The 22323-nt window shown below is 49.7% G+C and overlaps 3 protein-coding genes across 3 annotated transcripts in view; 1 reads left to right on the top strand and 2 right to left on the bottom strand.

Annotated features, from left to right (window-relative positions):
• LOC130598136 (C-factor-like) overlaps window positions 1-22323 on the bottom strand; it is a 120075-nt gene that overhangs the window by 27685 nt on the left and 70067 nt on the right. The window lies entirely within an intron of this gene.
• MRPL20 (mitochondrial ribosomal protein L20) lies at window positions 214-3483 on the bottom strand. Its single transcript, XM_057407287.1, has 4 exons — window positions 3359-3483; window positions 2313-2423; window positions 1938-2015; window positions 214-521 (listed from the first exon to the last, which is right to left on the bottom strand). The coding sequence occupies exons 1-4, from the start codon at window positions 3443-3445 to the stop codon at window positions 345-347; spliced, it is 453 nt and encodes a 150-aa protein (XP_057263270.1). The 5' UTR covers window positions 3446-3483; the 3' UTR covers window positions 214-344.
• TMEM88B (transmembrane protein 88B) lies at window positions 8422-12507 on the top strand. The gene is made up of 2 exons (XM_057407286.1): window positions 8422-8781; window positions 11845-12507. The coding sequence occupies exons 1-2, from the start codon at window positions 8512-8514 to the stop codon at window positions 12112-12114; spliced, it is 540 nt and encodes a 179-aa protein (XP_057263269.1). The 5' UTR covers window positions 8422-8511; the 3' UTR covers window positions 12115-12507.

Genomic DNA, 22323 nt, shown 5'->3' on the forward strand with positions numbered 1-22323 from the left:
GGGAAGGACTTCCGGTGCGGGCCGCTTCCCTTAGGAGCGATGGAGCCCCCGAGTCACCGCTTTCCCGCTAGGAATTAACCAAAATCGCCTTTATTAAGTTCATTAATGGGACAGAGGCGTCATCAACAGCGGGATTGCTACAGCCCCGACTTCAAACCGCGGTTTCAGTCACACCACCGCAGGGGACGGTCACCCCTGCACCCAGGCCCTCCCCTCCTCCTCCTTCTGGAACCATCTGTGAGGACTCTGCCCCACAGCCACGCTCCCTCAGCAGCGGTCAGTAAGCGAGCTGACCCTGCAGCACAAGTTCCTGTTCATAACACGCGTCTGCAGGCTCTTTGCCATCAATACTGGCGGTGTACGATGCGGGAGAAGATCCCCTCTGGTTCTTTCCCATCTCCCAGTGCGGCAAGGAAGCCTTCTTGTCTCCTCCTCTGGGCTAAGGCAGCTAGGGACTTGAATGTCTTTGGCTCGTAAATAGCCAGATCTGCAATCACCTTCCTATTCAGCTCCACCTGGGACTAAACACAAGAGGATGTGTTGGTTAAGTACTGTAATTTTTAGGAACAACACTACAGTGCTTAATGATTGCCTCAAGTCCTAAATGACCTTTTTTCTATGCTGTACAGTGTGGGAACTTGGAGGACTGTCACACAACTCAACCATGGGTGTCTCATAACATTTGTTCACTGACTTTCTCCAAGTAGAAACCAAGAACTGAAGAACCTCTCATTTTGTGGCAGGCCACGTGTTACAGGTTAACCCATGGCATTTGCTTCGGCTCTTAGACATAATCAAGTTTACTTGTCTATAAGCTGCTTAGAACATTAAAATGTGTCCTAGAGAAAAACACAGACTGTAGGGTCAAACACCCTTAACAACACTAGATACTGCATAGTTAGTGCACATCCTTTAGGTAAGTATTACTGAAAACAGTTTGGATCTTTTAACAAAGAACCTTATAAAAGCACATTGCCCTGAGACAAGAATCAAAGGGACAGAGGGGAAAAAAAAAGGGAAAAAGAAGGAAAAATTGAGTTGGCTTTTTGGTAGAGCTTGATGCTTTGGTTACACTGTGACAAGAGTAACCAGGAGCACAAGCGTATGAATTTCATATTTCAACATGTCAGAAAACCTAGGAAGTTATCTATTGATTTAAAATACAATGTTTTGAAATATGCTATAAATTTATGCGTAGCTCCCCTCTTAAGAGGACAAACATTACCTTTTTATTACAGCCGTTTGCAGTTCCAGTACCACCAAATTCAAGCCAATCCCCTGACATGTTTAAGAACAAGGGACAACAGCCCCAACTCATTGCCTGTACTCCCCGAAACACAACGCCAGTGAAAGGAATAGAGTTTCTTAAGGTTGTTTTTGCTAACCCAAGCTTCGTACGTTTAAATTTCTTGGAGTAAAAGGCAAGGCCTTAATGCGTGCAGTAGCAGCAAGTGTAAAAGCATTTTACAACTGTTCTTAAGATGCACAGTAAAAGTTCTGGGAACAGAACAAGGTGTAGAGCAACACTGTTAAGCAGGATACGAGGTGAACATTGTGCACAGGAGGAACAGGTTTAGGGCAGAACTTAGTTCCTGAAGTGAACAAACCTGCTCTCCTAAGCAGAATGCCATTCATCACTAGAAGAAGAAAGCAGGGCAGTGTTGGCAGAAGGTGCCTGACAGAAGGATCTTTTCCATCCCTCCACCATGCCCTGTGCCGCTGTTACTCCTCAAAGAGAGGCAAGTGGATGCTGCAGCTGCAGTCCTTGGCAGTTTCATCCTTAGACAGGAACCAGCAACCCTCTGATCTGCTTTGGTAGACTACATCTCTTTGAAAGATTTCAGAGTTTTAGGAAACTCATTTGCCTGGCACTGCAGAAGACCCCTCTCAGACAATGTGTTGTTTCAAAGTGGTTATTCTTCAAGCACCATCCTTACCTTAAGCAGATTGCTTATGAAAGATGGGTACTTCAAACCATGTTCCAGAGAAGCTGCTCCAATCCTAGTGATCCAGAGCTGAAAGGGTAAAAATGAACACTCTGGATGATAAAATACTTTAACAGGAAACATTTTGTCATGCTGCTCTGCTCACAGATAACATATTCAGGCCTAGAGTCTTCTCAGTGCAACATCTACATGAATGAACCTCAGGATGTGAGCTGTTTCGCACCACAGAGGGATATGCTTACTTCAAACTCATATCTTTAACCCGTTATTAAAGCATTTTGAGACCACCCCCCCACCACCAAGTACGGAAAACAGCTCTTTCAGCTGTGCTCTTCCCCATTATAGATCTAACATGTTGTTCCTTACCGCTCTCAGGAACCTCTTCTTCTCTCTCCTGGCCTTGGTGGACTTCACAAAGGCTCTCCGGACGCTCCGTACTGCCAGCTTGTAGCAGCGGTTCTTCCTGCCACGGAAGTGCTGGAAGAAACCCGACATGTTCTTGTCCAGTTATCTTTAAGGCTGTTAAACCCTGAATACTTAATAATACTTAATAAGTGCTGGTTTGCATTCCTCAACACTTCCTAGCAAGGATCACTGAATACTTGACAACCAGCAGCTAAGCCTTCAGGTTGGCATAAAATGGACATACTCTTTTGTGAAGCTGGGGAGTTGGAGCATTTTGGTCCAGCAGGAGGGAGCCAAAACCAGACCTCATTTTAGGCTTTGGGGGGGAGGCAAGCACAGAATCATCTTCAGTGCTTTCCCAACCCCTACACTCATGCGTTTATTCTCATTCCCCCTTAGTTTTGACAGGATGAAGACAAGGATGGGACAGGAGCCTCTGAAACATCAAAACCATGCAGCTGCCCCGACAGAAAGTATAACGAAAGGAGTTTACTGGGGATCCACTGACATCCATCTAACATGAAGCACCAGTGCTGCACAGATAAATTAGTAACTACGACGGGTTCTGAGGGCACCAAGATGCTGTCATTTACTTCAACGTTTCCCATCTCACTCCTAGAGCAAGACGCACTACTGGGTGCAAACAGGCTGCCCTTGAAAAAGAAAGGCTCTTCCTGAGCCTAGGCTTGATAGCTTGAGCTTCAGCTGAAATCACACTGCGAAGCAGCCTCTTTCACCTTGCAAAATGCACTTGAAGAAAGGCCAAGGTTAAAATCACATTGGCACGTGGGTGCTGTGTTGCGGCACAAGCACTGTGCATGTTTATGGCCTCCAGGTTTAGTCCCAGACTGGTTTGGGCTGGAAGGGACCTCAACGATCACCCACTCCCAACCCCGGCCGCCTTCCACTGGAGCAGGGTGCTCCAAGCCCCGCAAGGGAAGGGGCTGCAGGCACCCACAGAGGGGCCAGGCGGCTCGGGCGCTGCCCGTCGGCCGCCGCTCACTCACCCGCGCATACTTGAGCACCTCCTGCACCCTCCAGAAGCGGTCCGTGAGGCGGCAGCGGAGCCAGCGCGCCCCGCTCAGCACCACCATGGCCTCGGCCCGCTCGCCGCAGCGCCGGCCCCGGCGCCTTCCGGGGCGGGGAGAAGGCGGCGTGGCCGCGGCTTCTTCCGCCGGGTCGGGAGAGCGGGAGGGGAGGCTCCGGGGGGACCAGTGCCTAAAGGCGCTGCAGGAAAGCTGGAGAGGGGCCTGGGACAAGGGATGTAGGGACAGGACAAGGGGAATGGCTTTAACCTGCCCGAGGGGAGACTGAGCTGAGCTCTTAGGCAGAAGCTCTTCCCTGTGAGGGTGCTGAGGCGCTGGCACAGGGTGCCCAGAGAAGCTGTGGCTGCCCCATCCCTGGCAGTGTTCAAGGCCAGGTTGGACACAGGGTTGGAGCAAGCTGCTCCAGTGGAAGGGGTCCCTGCCCGTGGAACTGGGTGAGCTCCAAGGTCCCTTCAACCCAAACCAGTCTGGGGTTCTGTGAATAGAAGACATGATGTTAACCACAAGAAAATCATAATTCGTTCATTCGGCTTAAACCAGCAATGCTAAAGCAGCATGAAAAGCTTTCGTGCTGTTTTCAGTGACAGAAGAATTCCATACTGGGTCTTACAGCATCCTTCTGTTTGCAGGACGTAGGAGATGTGAAATAGAATTCTATGGCCTGCAGCGCACCACGAGATGGTGCTGTCATTATATAGAGAGGACAGTGATTTCTCAGCCGCCAGTGTCCTGGCATCAGAGAACCGAAGAATTTGCCTGTTCATCTTTAATCATCGCTAGTTCAGCATCTCAGAGCAATAGTGCTCCTGTTACCTATTGCTCCGTAACTTCTCCATCCTCAAGATGTCTTTCCCACTCTTGGGCAAGGGATTGTAAAGGATGTGGGAATTTCACACAGAGGCTTGGGGGATCTTTCTTGCTGGGGTTTGACACCAACCCCACTTGGTTGTTAGAACCATTAGAATGTGTGGGCTTTTTCCAAAGGAAAAGGAAAGAATGGTTTTCCATGAAGGGTAAAATAATGCATCCAGGCTGCCTTCTAGAGATGCAAGTGCTACTGAAGGGTTAAGCATCATTTATTGCTTCTTTAGCAACTCAAACTATCAACACTTACAGATACCTGAATATCTGCCTGCAGGAGCATGTTTTTATGCTTCTCACTGTTGTTAATTACATGCAAACAAGTCTTATTCTAAAATGAATGTTATTGTAAAAGGTTTTGCTAATAAACTGGAATTTCTTTTCATTTGGGCACACAGTTTGGTTTTATACTGATCCTTGCAGACAAACCCCAGATTTCTGACTGTTTTCAGGTGTAAAAGCTGTGTGGAAGAGGAAGGAACACAGGGTCAATGGTTTCTTGGTTCAACAGGTACCAAACTCTTTCATTTTCCTCTTCCTTAGCTGGAGCATTTACCTGTAAGCTGGAATGGTCACACCAATCAGCGGGAAGCCTGTGACACTGGCAGAGCTTGTGATGGACATCACAAAGCAGAGCACACTGGATCTGCAAAGAAACAGAATGGTAGAGAAATGCCCAAAACCAATGTAAAACATTCCTCAGATCCATGTGACTCCATCAGCTTGGTTATTCCAAGCTGGTTTCAGTAGCAGTTATAGATGGTTTATTGGGTTGTTTGTCTGTTTTAGTGGGAGATTAGTGCTGAAGAATGATTTTGGTCAGGGGAAGCACGGATGTGGGGACGGAAGCGTCATCTGCACACTTTTCATCCCTCCTTTTCACCACTTCGGACTCCCAAAGGGAAGCTTCACTCCACAGAGCTGGCTGGGAAGAGGCAGGCAAAACCCAGCCAGGAGGAAGGAGTTTGGGTTGTTCTTTGCCCTTCGGGGTCTGAGAATCAGGCTTAGAGAATCCTCAGGATTGGTTCCATCTGCATCAGGCTTGTGCAGGTTAAATGCCAGCACTGAATTCAGTCCAGAAGTGTTCCTTCTGCTGGGCTCTGGTAGAAACTGATGCTGGGGAGGGACTCTTCATTAGGGACTGTAGTGACAGGACAAGGGGGAACGGGTTAAAACTTAAACAGGGGAAGTTTAGATTGGATCTAAGGAGGAAATTCTTTCCTGTTAGGGTGCTGAGGCACTGGAATGGGTTGCCCAGGGAGGTTGTGAATGCTCCATCCCTGGCAGTGTTCAAGGCCAGGTTGGATGAAGCCTTGGGTGCTATGATTTAGTGTGAGGTGTCTCTGCCCATGGGCAGGGGGTTGGAACTGGATGATCTTAAGGTCCTTTCCAACCCGAACTATTCTAACCACAGTGTTGTGTTAAGACATGCAGAATGGCAAGCTACACAGAGCAGTCAACCCTGCTCTCTGTGGAGCTGTAGAAGCTCTGTGCTGCCCTAAAACAGCACAGTGAAGTGATTTGGGGGTAGAATTTTTGGTTGCCCAGCACCAACATAGCGATCTTAATAGAGTTTAACTTTGATTCTACCTCCTATGGTTTTGCTTTGTGTCTGTGTTGTCCTTTCTCCACTGAGCAGACATAAATCAAGCTTGAAAAATATGACATATTTAAATCAATGGTTGTGAGATTGGCAGCCTAAATACTGAGACTCTTTAGAAGCCTCCCTGCCATTTGTCACATTTATTACATCCAGCACCATCTGCTTTCCTGCACGGATTCAGAGCTTTATTAACACTGTGTCTGGCTGGGCAGCAACTGAAAGCAGGACAGATTCAATTGTGATTTCCCTCTGGATGTCTGGATGGATCTATGAAGAGATTTTGCAGCTTGAGAGAAGGCTGCTACCCTGCATTCTCCCCTAGGAGCCGTTCAGCCTGAGAGTGCACTGAAGAAAATGGGTGGAACAAGATGAAAATGGACTTGCATCCTCTGATGAGGTTGTTCCTCTCTGCCTTTTTACATCTCTCTCTCATGCATGTATTCCCAAGCCATTTTCCCGGTTTGTTCCCCTTGTTCCCCCTGCCCCCTTCCTCCCAGGAACATGCCTGTCCAAGCAGAGCCGCTCCTAGGGTTTGCAGTCTTGTTAAATCCCAAATGGAGCTGTCAGCTGAAGGGCTTTTGAAATCAATTGTAAACCTTGGGATGAATTAGTACACAAAAACCCCGCTGCAGTGCTTGACAGCTGAAAATGAGAAAGTAGAGGAATGCTTTCAGATGTGGGGCACAGTTATTACAATGCAGAGCTGCGGTAAATGGATTCGTAATGAGTTTAAAGAAGAAATTTTCAGATACATTTTTCAGGTGGAAGCACAAGGAAAACCATTGTTCCCTGTGATTAGAGCGTGTGCTGCACATTGTGGCACACAAGATGTTCTTTAGCTCTCCAGCTAGGTGGGGTAACCAAACACAAGAATAATCTTTCAGTGGAAGGAAACAGGCCTCCTCAGGGCAGTATTCCATAGGGAAATTCAGCTTATGCTGTGGCTCCTTCAACCCCTTCTACTCAGTTCTGCTCTCCTGGTTTCACTTCTCTCTGCTGAGGCAGGTTCAGATGGTTCAGGACTCTCTTCACCCACGAGCAATGGACGTTGAGCCTGCATTTTGTGTTGCTCTCATCACCTCCTACTACTGAAATGGTTGGAGGCTGTTGTTAAGCCATGGTGTGTTTGGATACAGCTGGCCAGAGATCTGCTAGCCCTAAGTTATCATACGCTAGAGCTCTTCTAATGGGCCAGCAGTAAATAAGGCAGATACACATACCAAAACCCCCAAAGCAGCAGGGAGATGGGCACCCAAAATGTACAACTTTAAACAACTTAATGAAGGAAAACTAGAGCTCGTGTTACAAAATCATCTTACATTTGAACCTTGTTTCTCTGATAAACTTTTTCCAGGGCGGAATTTTCTGAGCATCACACTGGGACTCTGGATTCCTTCCCTGACTTGTGTCATAGATGAGCTCAGCCTTCAGGTAAGACCTGTGCTGCCTCAGTTTCCTCTGGAGAGAAGGAATTTTTCTGCCTCCTGCAGTACTATGATCATGCATAGATGAATGCAGCTAAAAGGCTACATAAATGTGCAGGTATTACTGAAATTCTTCACTAACACTGCTCGTGAGGCAGATGAAATAATTGGTAATTGCTGTGCCTTCACTAAAAGAATACTCATTTGTTCTGCAGACAATAACAATGATGAGTGCAGAGAGCAGATTTCGGAGGTATATTGTGATTAGTATCCATTGCTCTGAGGTTTCTACTCCGGAGAGAAACTAGAAAATTAATCAGAGGCTGAATGATTACAACTGAAAAGGGACCATCTTGACCTGGGAATGTATGGTTTGAGAGTGGCTCTTGGCACTGTGTGCTAAATCACTCCAGCAGTGAGACAGATGTAAAGGATTGGCTAGCACAGAAAGCAGCTTCAGGATCTCCTCTGTAAACAAGCACTGTTACAAAGCTCAGAGCCAGCTCAGAGAGGAAGAGACTGCTCGTGTCTGAGTGCTGGGACTGCAGGCAGCTGAGAGCACCGAAACCACACGCGCTCCAGTCTTTGCTTCCAGGTCTGCAAGGTGTGGACGAGGACTCCAGCAAGGCAAAGTGTGGAGGAACAGCTGCTTATCTTCACTGGTCACTTCATCTGGATGAAAGCTGAGCAGGAATATTTACTTGGGGACTGAGCAAAGAGCATGGAAAGATGATTTGAAGTCCAAGAACAGTCTGAAAGTGCCTAAGCCTGATATTCTTAGCAAACAGCTGTGCTCAAAGGTGGAGGAGGATACTAAGGCTGGGCACTCTCTGGAAGTGAGCAGCCTATCAGAGCTAAGACAGCAACTGTCTGGGATCTCTTAGGATCATAATCCTAGGAAGAAGAGCAAATTCAGTAGTACTATGGATTCAACAGCAAAATAATAGCAATCACCAAACCTCCAGCAGCCACATCTGCTCTGAAACTGAGGTTGGGACACTGCTGGAGAACATCCAGAAAGGAAACAGCCTTGCTGGGTGCTGGGAAAGCAGGTGCCCAAAAGAGGCCTTTCCCTCCCTGCTCCATTATGATCTCTGGTTAAGTATTCTTGTCCCTGTGTGGAAGAGGTAGGAAAAGCCTGTGCAAATTCCTTCCCAGGTCTGTGGCCAGAAGCAAAGAAACCCTTTTGGATAAGAGTGTGGGTTCATCAGTGATCCTCTTGAAGAATGTCTGGCCAGGACACTGAGGACTTTGGAGCAGGAAACCTCTCAGAGAAGTCTCGGATGCTTCCAAGCCTCCCACCATATGACATGGATGACCAGCTCCTTCCCAGGGAGAGACGGAGCACCTGGTGCTGCTTGGCCTGGACCCTGCTGATTGCTACCATGAACCTCTTGGTCTTTCTCATGAATCTGCTCCTGATGTTTGTGATTTTCACCATCGTGCTGCTCCCTACCATTGTGGTGGTTTACTTTGGCTTCCAATGCCACTCTCAAGTAAGTAAGCCTTGCTCCATTTGGCTGCAAACAGCCACTTCCAAGGCAGGGCCATCCATAAGGGTTTTATGGGTGGGCTCACAAGAACAGGTTTATGGTTGTTCACGCTGACCTGCAGGTTCTTGGTGGTGCAAAGGAGTGGTCTCTCCTGCTTGATGCCTGTGACACAGCTACAGGCAATGTGCATTTGTCTAGGGATGGATAGGCTTTATGGTTTCTGGACTAATTAAATGCTGGTTGGCACCCATACATTCAGTGTCAATGGGATAGCACAGAAAGGCTCCCACAGGAGAGGGAACAGAACAGGGATAGAAGCTGCCTGTGACTGCTCAGCTCCTTGGGGAGCGCGGGACCCCTTGGTCCTGATCCCCTGCACACTGCACTGGGTACCCTTGTTTAAGTGTTAAGTGGTCAGAGATAAAGCTACACCATTGCACAACCAGCTCACAAGAGGTGCCAACCTTGTGGGCACCCCTGAAGGCTAGCAGGAAGGATTTTTACCCCTCCCTTCTTCCAGTATGGTGGGAAATAGAAGCTTGAGTAGGCAATGAAGTTGTATTCCTGTGGGATGCTCCCTGGTGTGACAGAGCTGCTGTTGTCATTTAATGTCACAATATTTCTCTCTTTCCTCTGACCTCTGTTACTGAGAGCTGCCAACCTGAGCTCCACCATAATTCACACAAGCCCTACATGGGCTCTCATAGGGTTTGTTGCTTTCCTTTAAGTAAGCTCTCTCAAGTGTCATATTTGATCTGCTAATGGCTCATTATAGAATGAGGAAAGTCTAACAGAACATATAATCCCCTGCTTATGCCAATCTACCATTCATATGTGTTCCCAAACGTGCTGTGCATTTTCTCACCCCAGCAAATGAGCCTACTTGGTCAGGAATGCTTATTCCAGGTTTTCTGCTGTCCTCTGGATTTCATGTTTCATTGCTTACCATTTTATCCTTGCTATATGTCTATAAATGTATTTGGAATTACTTGACCAAGTGTGGATGTGGAAAAGCAGTCCTGATTTGCTCACAGGCGGGAGCTGTCAGACCAGCTCCATCTGACTCCTCCTGCTGCTTATCCTAACTTAGAAGAGCTCTTTTGTTTCCTGCCTTGGGGAAAAGTCCCACACACTGCAGCACCTTCTCCCAGCGGGAAGAAAGGACCTAAAATACAGATGCTTTTGGTTTCCCCATTCCACAGGGTCCGAGCTAAATGGAAGGGGACATACTTAAAGAAGAAGCTTTCCCCTTCCTCTTAATGCAATATGTGCATCCTATCTGACACCCAAGCTCCCTGCCTCAAAGGGCCTGACAAAGGGCCTGTGCTATTGCTGTTTTCTCAGTACTGATACATTTGCTGGTCTGAGAAGTTTGCCTTTGATTTTATTGCCCTGAAATGATGGCAGTTCATAGCTGCTGCTATTGCAAAGCTTTTCCTGATCCTGCAAACTAATGAACAGGGAGACATCTGTCATGGTAAGTGTTTGTAGAAGAGGACAGTGCTGCTGCTACTTGGAGGGAAGCATAATTCAGAGAGAAATCATGTGCTCCTGAGCCAGGCAGTTCCCACTGTGGCTCTAACACCTTCTGGAGACATTATACTATAGGGTGCAAATGAGCGTGATGCTCACAGGGTAAAGGGGGAGGCTCTGGAGGAGCTACAGAGAGCAAAAGTGTACCAGAGGGGTCCTGATCTACCTGAATAGTCACACAGACCTCCTTCAGTATGGGCTGCAACACACCTTTACAGTCCATAGATGTTAGAAGTTTCCCATACAAAAGGGCAAGTCTGTAGAATGACTTTTGGTTTGGTGATGAGGAAGAAATGACAAGAAAGAACCTAATACATTCTCTTTGGGTGTGTCATTGCCTTGGTAAATGCCTCCTCTGCCTCCGTATAGTGTGGATGCAGATCCCGATAGATATGAGGGGTTTTAGGGAAGGTTTAATAGGAGATTGCCTATAAAGCCCTTAAATCAATTTTTCCCGTGATCCGAAACTGCTCCTTGAAGGTCATAAATTTGGGCTTCAAATTGGAGGTAAAATGGGGACAAGTATGGGGCCTGCCTCCAGCATCACCCCTTCCAGCCTCCCTCTGCATGAGCCTCGCCTTGGGAAACCTCAGCTTCTCCTCCAACATAAAGTGCTCTCCAGGCAAAGGTTTTGAGAGGATGCAAAAGGGTTTTGAGTGCAGCCAAGAGGTGAAAGCAGCCGTGTTGCTGTAAGGAGCCTTAACACAGCCTTTGCTTCAATAGGCACATGGCTTCGCAGGAGCAGTCCTTTATCTTTGGGCTCCTGCTTTTCAATGCCTTCGTGGTAACCAGAGGCTGCTTTCTGCACTGCACATCCATTAGATGGATGCTTTTAGCGTGATGGGTTGTGTTTGCTGTACTGCTGAAAGAATCTGGAGGAGGAAAGCTTGGGGCCATGGAGGCTGCCTGTGGCGTTTGTTAATGCAGAACCACGGAGTGGCTTCACTCAGATCTGCTGCCAGGATGAAAGGGGGCTTTAAATACCACAGGGAGGACCATTTAGTGTGCTGGGTGCTTTGCAGCACCATGGGGTGAATGGGTTTTCCTGCACTTGCAGCGCAAGGAGATGCTTGGAGGCAGGAATGAGTACAGTGTGTGCACAGGAGACACTACACGGAGGGGTCTGTGCCAGGGCAGGTAGATATGGAGTGACCAACCTGTGCACAGTGTTCCATCTTGCTCTATCTTCTTTATTTGGTTATCATTTGGAGTGTGTTGTGCCACCCACATCGGTGTAGCAGCAGGAGGCTTCTTTATTTGGGTTCTGCCTATCAAACACTAAGCCGTGCTGTTCTGGTGACTTAATAAAGATGAGTGTTTCCTGCTTTAGGATCAGTGTGCAATGCTCTTGTCTCGCAGTGATGCTCATAATTGAAAGCTTGATTAAAATGTGTTGTCAGTCACATAGTGCAGCCTAAAAGCTCAGCTCAGAGAGAGATAAGAGATGTGTGAAGGCTCAAGAAGCTCAGTGGTGCTTTGGTCACTGCTCCTATCCACCAGCAGGTCTGTGATAAGCTCTGTCTCTTCCCACAGGTGCTGCATTCAGCTGCTCACTACTGCAAAAGCTTCTTGGATGACAACAGCTCTTCTGCCCTCATTATCCTTGGCTTTGTCATCATGTCCCCTCTCATTGTGGTGGCCATGGCTATCTACTGCAGCCTGGCAAGGCGCCTCCGTCTCTTCCTGTGCTTCCAGCCATACAGCCGGGCTGTGTACAAGGGGGTGAAGTGGTGCTGGTACGAGGAGGGAGGCCTGTGCAGCTGTGCCAGGGGCTGGAACACTCAAGTCAAGGCCTGGGTATGAGTTTGCAGCACCAGAGTTTCTGCCATAGCCAGCACACTCTTCTCCCTGCCCTGGCCGTCCCCACCATCACCTCCCACAACCACCACCCTGAGGTCTCTGCAAATGAGGGCTGTGTAGATGTGAGAGGAAGGGAGATCTTCCCATGAGGCATCTCCTACAGCTTTGGAAGTGGGTACTTACAGACAATGGGTACTTACAAGCTGCCCAGCATGAGGGAAACATGGAAAACACAAGTCCTTGGTGGTAAAAACAATGTTGAGCCCTGAAAAGAGCAGGGCCTGCTCCCAGTGCACGTTGCCTTCAGAGCACACCACTGGTTCCAGTCCTGACAGCATGTTCTGCCTCACATGGGATGTAGGGTACACGTGCATAGTTTTCAACAGTGGTGGGAGCAGCTGCGAGCCTTGGAGAGGTCTCTTTGGGAAAGGCAGCCTTTGGGGAAGCAGCCAGCCAAGAGGAAGCAGCTGTGGTTTTCCCAAGTAGTGGGCTGCTGATGTTTCTAACCTCTGGCAAAGGTGTCTGTAGGTCATTGCCTCTGTGATTGTTGGGACCCACCACTTCCCTCCACATCAGATACTCTTCCCATGCTTAGCAATCCCTCTTTCCCACAGTCTAGAGCCGTGTTTGTGCTCCTTCCCCTGTTCCTGAGTCAGGTCACTGGGTTTGCTGTGGAAACAAATGCTGATCTTTGGGTCTCTTCCCTGCCAGCTGCTGAAGCTTGTCTGGTGATGGCTGATGGCTGTTCACCAGCAAACAGCTCCGTGTCCTTTAGGCTGTGGTCAGGTTGTTTTGTCTGGGGCTAAATCTGGCTGAAGGTTTAAGTCAGTTGTAGGATTCCTGGCAGGAGGAGCTGAAGACTCATGGTGGCTGCTGAGCACATGTTCTCCCACAGCTGGACTAAGCTTCTGCCTGTGAAGGAGAGTGTATAATGTTGTTTTCTGAAGGTCACAGATACCCAGGTTCAGGGTTAATGCTGTGGTTGAAGAGTGGAGAACTGGAAAGGGTTCTGAATGCTATGAATGAACTGGTGCCCCAATAAAGCTGGCTATCTGGAGGACCTGCTGAGTAGGGGAGCCCAGCCTCTGTTCCCTCCTGTGATTCTGCACAGCTCCCCCAGGGCCTGAGCTGCTACTTGGCTGAGTCAGCTGGATCTCCCTCTTGCTTTCAGTGGTCTCTTGAAGAGATACCACAGATCCTGTGCCATTTGACATCCCATAAATTGCAGCTGAGTGGAAAGCACAGTGAGAAGGTATGGCAAGTAGGGAAAAGATGTGGCAGCTTGGTGCATGATTCTCCCCTTTCAAATCACTGCGGGTCTCTGTAATGGGGTCTTTGTGCTACTGTTCACTGCAAGCTGTCTATTCCCACTGGCTGTTATTCCCTGTCTCCCAAATGCAACCTCTTTAAGTGTTATGTATAAATAAAGATCATGCAAAGTCTCCACTGAGGGAGTTTCTGTTCTGTCTCAAAGCACTGGCTGCATCAGTGATGTCTGGTGTACCACAGTACCTGTCGCTGCAAGGCAAAATGGAACTTGTTTTCTTTCTGAGGATTGCTTTTCCTATGTACCAAAGAGGAATGGACATGATTGTTCCATCCCAGAACGTGGATGGATGAAAGAATGTTGAGTTTGCATTTGAATGCTTCTTCCTTCCTGTAGGATTTGCCAGGGTGAAAGTGCTGACTAAATTGTTGATGCCATTCAGGAGAGCAGGAATGCCCATTATATCACTGTAATGAGCTGCCTGGCTGGAAAAGGGAAATGAAAGTGCAGCAAGTAATTGGTTTGAGCTGCTTTCCTTTTAAGCTAGACACTTCTGTCCTTCCATAAAGGAGGTCTCTTCTGAAGCTTTAATGATCACTGTTATATCTTTAGATGCTTTGAAGCAGTAAGAAGAAAAAGCTTCTTTTCTATAGATTCTCTGAAGCTGGCAGATGATGTGGATGGTGAAGGCAGTGTTCTGCATTCCCACTTCATTTGGGGACATAGATCACAGAGGATTAGCTGATTGTCTCCTAGCAAAACCAGCGTAAACCACAATGAGGGTGACACATGCCTCTTTATGGCTTCCTGAAGCATCTTTGCAGGCTATTGCACACAGTGTTTACAAATACCACCCTCTAAAAGGGTAAATGCTCTGTCTCTGGCTTGTCCTGCATTAAAACTAAAGCTCCAGGCCCAAATAAAGGCTCTTTCACCTGGGACCAACCTCTGAGTGACAGGAGTAGGTTTGCTCTAAGTGATGCTCTTCCATGAGGTGCTTTAACAGCTGGTCGCACTGCATTTGAGTCTCTACAGTGCCAAAATCCTGGGGGATAGCTGTATTCCCCTTTGATGTGCTTGGAATATGGTGGGAAAGACACACACAGGAGGGGATAACTTCGGGGAAGGCATCAGCAAGCTGGTCTGGTCCACAGGGCTACTAAAGCAGTCCTTCAACTCGTTCCTTTAACAAAGAGCCAGCACATTTCAAAGCACAGGATCCTTTCCTGTCGTGCCTCAACCCATGAGCAGTGAAAACAGCCATCAAAGGGAACGAGATGGCAACTGATCATCTGCCAGCCGTGTTCAATGCCATTCTTCCCTTCTGCTGTGGCCTTCTGTTCCCTCCCTGCACCTCTGCTGTCGGCGTTTCTCAGCTTGAAGAGTTAAAAGGAGAGAAAGAGCTGGAAGTTCCGGGGACTGTGGAAAACCAGGAGGAAGTTCTGTTTCCTGAAAAGGAGATATTATGCTGCAGGATAAAAGGCTTTGCCCGCAGGTGATGCTTGCTGCCTGGTACAGATACTAGATAGGAGCTGCTCTTCCTTCTGCTCATCCGTCATTTAGTCCAACTGCTTTTACAAGGACAGCGTTCCTAAACTTATGGTGCAAGTATTGGTGTGAACCATTCCTGCTGCTGCCTCGGCACAAGGAATTCAGAGTTATGGCAACAGGCTTCCTAAGAAACAAGAATTGATTGAATTGGTGTTTTACCCTACAGAGAGTTTTAATAACAAAGGGGAAATGAAGCCACCTGCAAGCACCCTGGTGCGCAGCAGAACAGAGCTCCCGTTGGATGGCTCAGGCTGTACCCCAAGGCTGTCCTGTGCACAAACACATCACAAGCAGTGCTGTGGCTCTGACGTGGAACTGGCTTGATCCTAAATTTCCTGTAGAGGGTACGGAGACATCCTTAATATCCTCATGCTTGGATCAGATCCCGAGGGCAGCTGCTCCAGGCTGCTTTCTGCAGGGCTGATGTGCCAGGCAGGGACTGCACCCACAGATGGTGGGGGGAAAGGGTGCTACCAAGCGATGCCTGCCTCTGCTGAGCCCTCACACACAGGGCTTTGTCCTGTGAGCTCCCAGCTGAGAGCAGAGCTCACCCATAGGAGGACGGAAAGAAATGCATCTTCATTTTAAAGTCCCACTCTGTATGGGTTTATGGATTTCATTTCCCTGCAGCATCTTGTCCAGGATTCAAAGCCATTGCATTAACCTGGTACTGATGTACCTCCGAAGCCACTAACACATATTTGCGCCCAACAGGGTACAGGGTTTGTCTGTGCTTCCCTGCTCCTCTGTCGTCACTAAATGGCCCGGATCCGAAGCTGATGGGATCACCAGGAAGATGCCATGTCTCTGTGGGTGTTTCCTCATGACTTATCCTTCTCACCAGGGCTGGAAGCAGCTGGTTGGGCAAAGGGGAAAACAGGAGAGACACAGTTTCATGGGCACTCTTGTGTCAGGGCTGGGAACATGCATTGGGCACGGTGCTAACGCAGAGCTGGAATCCTAAATACACACACACAGATGGACACAAGGGGGAATCATGCAGCTGAGAAAAATATAGGAGGCTTCCTATAGGCTTTCCGTGTCTCTTGTTGATAATATGCCTAAGGAGTGTTGATGCTGCTCATGTGCCTCCCTTTCACCCCTCCAGGTGGGTTCCCCACCCCAGGAAGGTATTCTTGGTGACAAGTGTTTAGGATTTTAGTTGTTATCCCTTTCCTCTGTTATCGACTGCTCACATTGCTCCTAAGTGGTTTTGCTGCCTAGGCAGCCAGAGCACCTCAGGACCAGCTTTCCTACACCTAGGAAGGGTTTCAGGAGTCCAGGCTCAGCACTCCAGGGCTCAGGATCCGATCCGTGTGTGGCATGGAGTTTCTCCTGGGGCTGAGAGGCAGACTGGTGAGGTCCCTTCCAGTCTCACTCACATGATTTTCATGTTCCCTTTCTTTCCCCCTCTTTCTCTCTCGGATCATGCCTTTGGGCTGATGAGGTGCCAGGGTTTTGCATCAGCCGTTGCTGCAGGGCACACAGCCCTCCTGCTGCCCTCCCACTGGTTAAGTCATTCACTCTCCTTAGCACAAAACCTCCTCTTCGTTACAAGCGTCAGCTTGAGAGTTCTTCATCACCTCTGATGCCCGGTAGGACATGAAGAGCTCTCCAAGGCTGTGAAGGGCATGCTGAGACCAGTGTCTGTGTGAAAGGAACCAGGATCTGCTGCGGCATTTCACTGTGAATTCCTTGGGTAGAAAATCACCCCCAAAGACCTGAATGTGCCAAGCAAGCCACTCACCCGGAGCCATGGCAGGATAGGTTCTTACATGAACAATGGGAAACAGCTTCTCTGAGCCAGGCTTATGGAAGGTGCAAGAGAAATTCACTACAGCAAGGGAGGGAACGTGTTCAGTGTGTAAGAGTTTCCTTCTCATAAGGAAGTGCTCTCACAGCCTGTCCAACTTGACACCATGAGCTCATGGCCTCACCCCTCTGCTTCCATGGGCAGCCTTGGCCATGGGCTTCAGCATCGCTGTGCATATGTGTTTATGGAAACTATATACAGATGATATATGGATTTAATATGCTTCCACAAGTGGCAAGAGGAAGAGCTTCTCCCAGCACACAGGCCTATTAAGGAATTTCTCTGATTTGTACTGTGTGAGAGCTCGTGCTGCATAAGCCAAGGCATTCCTGAAATAAAGAACAAGCTCTTCTCTCCCCCAGGCATAGATCTGGCCTAGCACTGCTGAAATCAGTGCAGACACTCTAGATGTGCAGTGGGGTAAATGACAGGGAAATTCTAAGCCAGAGGAAACCAGGAACTGAAGATCCAGTTCCCCGCTCCCTGTCTTTGCCAGTTGAAACTGGAATGTGGAAGCCATTTGCCAGTGCTTTCAGCTGGGTATTGGACCTCTGATACCTTCAGTTATTGGAGCACTCAGCTGGGGGCAGAGCAAATAAGAACCATCTGTCAAGCTGAGCTGAAATCAGGAAGATCTTTTAGAGCCAAGGACAACATTGCATTTATTGGAAGGATGCTAAATTCCTCCTTTGAGGGAGACTGGCGGGAAGGAAGCTGGAACCTTCCATGGCCATAAGGGGAAGTCAAATGCAGACTGTTAGCTCCAAGGGTAAGGCTATTTCTGCCTGGGCTATTGTCTGAGACCAAAAACTGAGCATCCTCCTGCTCCCAAGGGAGCTCTGCCCGCACTGGGAGGGCTGTTAGAGTCTGATCCCAGTTTCAGTAGTGAAGGGACCGCAGCCCTGTGTCTCCCATTGGGATAGGTCCTCCAGCACCCAGGGCCCAGCAAGATGTATTAAAAGCACCCAAACTCCATGTGAAGTGCAAGCACTCGCACCCAGGGGGTCTCTGCTTCTTCCTAAGAGTCATCAGTCTTGCAAAGTGTTCTTGGGTTGGTGGCTCCTCTCCGTCTCAGCGCAGGCAGTTCCATGCTCCCTGTGTGCTGCGAATAACCCTCTGGGGTAATTTGGCAGGGATCTAGCACAGTAACGTAATTCCAATAACATATATCATGGGCAATTTGGTTTGCTCTCTGTACTGGGGTTGCTAACTGCTTAACTGTAACTTCAGTGTCCTGAGGGAAAGTCCCATAGTCCTTCACCTCCCGCCTCATTCTCCGAGCTAACAAATCACTGCGGATCATTCCAGCCCTGCTGGAAAACGCACTTAGAATGAATGGAAGTGATTAAAGAAAGAATAATCAGGGAGTGCCTGCCAAGGGCTCCTTCACTCTTCAGCTCATCCTCTGAGGACGTAAGTGCCTGCGGAACGGGTCACAGCCTGCAGCCCTGTCCTGGGAATACCGGGACTTGCCTGGGGAGCTGTGGGAGCTGGTGTCCAAAGGAGAGGGGCAAAGGTGGGGTTGGAAGTGGTGATTTAACCCGGGGCATCCAAGCCTCAACCTACATCAAACTAATCCCTCACAGGACACAGGGCTGAGCCAACCAGGACCATGGTGTTTCTTGGGTTCCTGGCTGGAAGCTCATAGCTGGATTGGCCTCTGGTGTTCCCCTTTAGCTGTCAACTCCCAGGCTGGATTTCCCCCTCATTCCGTGTACCGCTGCCAAGTGCCTGATGTAGCTTGGCCTGTGCTGCAAGAGCAGGAGTTCCCCTGTGTGCCCGGGCCTCAAGGTGGTGCTGGGGGCTGAGTCTGATGTGGGTGCCTGGTGCATCCAAGGTAGAGGCAGACCTGCTTTGGGAGGATTGCTCCTGGACACTGTGCTCTTTGGTACCTGTCAGCACCAGAAAGGCAAGACCCACTTGGCTTCATAGGGTTTTATGGCCAGACTGAGAACACACAAAGCCATGGGGCTGGGTGGAAGCAGCACTGAGCACGGGCTGGATCAGTGCCTCAGTTCCAGCCTTGGCTCAGCATCACCAACCTGTGGGCTCTCTCCTTCCAGCCCTGCAACTGGGCACTGATCCTGGTTGAATCCCTTCTGGTTTGCAGCATCTCTCACTGGAGTTTTGGCCTGATCTGGTCCTATTTAGCTGGTGAGGGCAGAAAAATGCCGAGGTTGAAGGAGCAGATGATGGTATATCCCATATATATACGTGATGGCATGATCCCACGATCTGTTCCTGGAATCTGGTGTCATTTCACAACAGAAAGCCCAAGGGGATCAGTGTGCCCTGGCACAATGCACACGCTTTCTGTCAGTGCTGGCAATCACCTCCCCAGCCCCGTCCCTGCTCTCCCTTTGACTTCACCCCAACCACACTGTGAATGCCAGCCCCACTCCCACAGAGCTGAGCTGCCGAGGGGAATAATCCCTCTGCCTGTCTGCTCCCATCGCTGCCTTGGGAAAGAGCAACGCAGAGGCAGGCTGGGCACGGCTCCCGGGCTGTGCGGTGGCAACCCAAGCATAGGATCTACACCCCATTCCCTGACTGGGGCCCGCTCCCAATGGGAAAACAGGGACATCTATCAGGCCGACAAAAGAGCTGGTTTTCATGTGACTTGGCCACGTTGGATGCTCGCTGCTGGAGCGGTTGCTGCTGTCACGGTTTTGCCTTGCATTTCTGCTCTCTGCCAGCACATGAGTTCATGGAAAGGCTGGCAGTGGGTGTGGGCAGGCAGGACAGCCCGTAGGGTGCTGGGGCCAGACCACGGGGGCGGGTGGGTGCATTGCAATGCCAGCAGCAATTCAATCCCTGTCTGCTTTCCAAGCCAGCTCCTCCCTGGCTGCGCAGCAGAGGTGTGAGGGGCTGTAACCGGGAGCATGGAGGAGGACCCTCAGCACCTACTTCAGTTCCACCAACTGAAGTGCTGATGGGCTCTTCATTAGGGACTGCAGTGACAGGACAAGGGGGAACGGGTTCAAACTGAAACAGAGGAAGTTTAGATTGGATCTAAGGAGGAAATTCTTTCCTGTGAGGGTGGTGAGGCACTGGAATGGGTTGCCCAGGGAGGTTGTGAATGCTCCATCCCTGGCAGTGCTCAAGACCAGGTTGGACAGAGCCTTGGGTGCCATGGTTTAGTGTGAGGTGTCCCTGCCCATGGCAGGGGGGTTGGAACTGGATGATCTTAAGGTCCTTTCCAACCCAAACCATTCTATGCTTCTAATGCCAGTGCCAGGGGGCACTGGACCTTAAAGAGCTTCCAACCAGCCAGCATGGAAGCCCTGTAAGTCCATGGCAGCCCAGCCATGGAACTGAACAGGAGACTCAATTCCTGCTGCTCATCTGCAAGCACTGCTCAGTTCCTGCTCTTCAGCAGCAGGGTTAATAAACCAGGGCGGTGAAATTACTCTTTTATCAACACTTTTCATCTGCACGGCTCCAAGCAGGAGGCTGCTGAAGGCTGCTGGAGCCTTTGGGAAGTGTTGCAATCCCCATCGTGTTGTTTGTGACTGTTCTGCCCATCTGATTACCAGCGCAAGGGAGGGAGCACGGCTTCCAAGCCCCTGCAGCTACCTCGTCCCTCTCCAGTGAGCGTAAAGGAGTGAGAGCCGCCCTAAGGAAGATGGGCTTAGATAACCCAGTGAAAACTGCAAATAGAAAGTGCCTGGGCCTGGCTTGGGAGCTGAAAGGGCCGGTGGCCAAGAGTGTGAAGGGAGCTGGCTCCAAGTCCCCAGTCTGCAGGAGGAAACATGGGAACGCGGTTGGCTTTAGCGGGTATCCCCATGAAAGCAATCTGCACTTGGGATCTGGTGTTAGTAACAGCCTGGCTGCTGGTGAGCTGCTTAGAAGACCCCTGGCACCTCCAGGGCGTGAGGCTGAGCGGGATACAAGTAGAGGCTGTGGAGGATTTCCCATAGGCATAAACCAGTTATTGCCCACCTTTAATTCTGCTTACCCTTGGTACTGCTGAAGATAACTCCTTGGGGAGGAGGAAGGGAAAACAGGAGTTGTCCTATTTCTTCCCCTGTGATGCTCCAGCATCTGCATGCCAGGCTCTGGAAACCTGGGGCTTTGACCAGATCTGCTGGCACAAGTTACCTAACTGGATATATAGGGAAGAGCTAAAGAGCCATTCCCAGCCCTTTTAGACGCTGGAGTTGACATCCTGTCTCTGGGGCTGCTTTGTAAGACAGGACATCGCTGCATGAAGCAATTTGTTCCGCTGCCGACACAAGTGGTGGGCTCAGCATCGTAAAGGTCAAACCATACTGGGAAGGAGTCAGACCAGAAGCTACTGACGTGCTTCTGCCCCCCGGGACTCGGTGGGCGATGCTCCAGCAGGTATAAAGCAGACAGGATGTGCAGGGCTGGAGCTGGCTTTCAATGGGTTGTGTGAAGCTCAAGGCCAGATAAGAAGCAAGGCCAAGAAGACAACTCCCAAACAGCCCAGTCGGGAGAAGTGGGGCTGTCTGCTTTGCTTCTCTGCTTTCGCATGCTGCCAGTTTCACTTGCGCCTGCTTGCATTGTTTCCCAATACAGAGCAGAGAGCTAAGGAAACCAAGCCCTGGACCCTAAACAGATGAGCAGAAGTAAAAATAGCAGCCAGGGGAGCAGACTTCCTCCCAGACATCAGCATCGTGCTGCTGGGAGCCAGGAATATCTGCTTGCCTCATGGGAAGTCCTCCTGAGCCCTTCACCGGCTTCCCCCAGGCTGTTTCAGCAGCAGCCGTGATGCTGGGGGTCTGCCTTGGGAGGACCTGCTGAGCCCGTGTTCACAGCCTATTCCCACAGATCCCAGCAGGTAGGGAAGGGTTTGTTGTCCAGTTTGAAAGCTTTGGAGCCCTATAATCAACCATTAAAGCGGGCTTCTCCAAGTCTCACTCCTGCTGTGTGTGGATCTGAGTGGGGATGTGCATGGAGATGTTCAAGCAGCTTCTGGATGTGGTTTTGATAGGACCACATTGGTTTATCGGTAACAAATACAGTGCCTGGTCTGCAGCAGTGTTTTACTGCACGTGTGAGGAGCAGAGGAGGCTCCCTTGGAGCCTCTGCAGCTGGGGAAAACAGAGAAATGCTTGTCCTGAAAGGGAAGCTGGAGGCCTGGATCAGCCCCTCCACACCAATGGCTTTAGGAAACCCTCCCAGTGCTGTGACCCAGCCTGGCAGCAGGGAGAGCTTGGCTCTGGGGACCATGATCCCATGTTGGCTTCCAGCCCTTAGAGTCCCCCCTTTCAGCTACCCTGGATCCCAAAGCTTTCCTCCATCATCTGCTGCTGAGATGCGGAGTCCCTCCGCTCGCACAGCGCTCACTGTGTGTCAAAGGAACAAGTGGTAGCTGAGTCCAAAGGGAAAACCAACATCCTTATCTCTGGAAATGAGCTCAGCCGCGTTCAGGGACTGATGTTCCAGCTTCACCACAGCAGCACATGGGAAGGGGGGAAGACATCCAGCCAGTTGTCTGCTTTTCCCCTCATGGGAAGGTAGGGTAGAAGGAGGGTAGAACTTGTGGGGCCAGCTTGTGGGGTCAGATGCTTTTCCAAAGGCCACTTTTCCTGCAGGCACCAGCTGCTCCTCACCC

The sequence above is a fragment of the Pezoporus wallicus genome, unplaced genomic scaffold (assembly GCF_028554395.1).
Source record: "Pezoporus wallicus isolate ANWC-B61680 ecotype Strahan unplaced genomic scaffold, APGP_CSIRO_Pwel_v1 contig_14689, whole genome shotgun sequence".
Lineage (NCBI taxonomy): Eukaryota > Metazoa > Chordata > Aves > Psittaciformes > Psittacidae > Pezoporus > Pezoporus wallicus.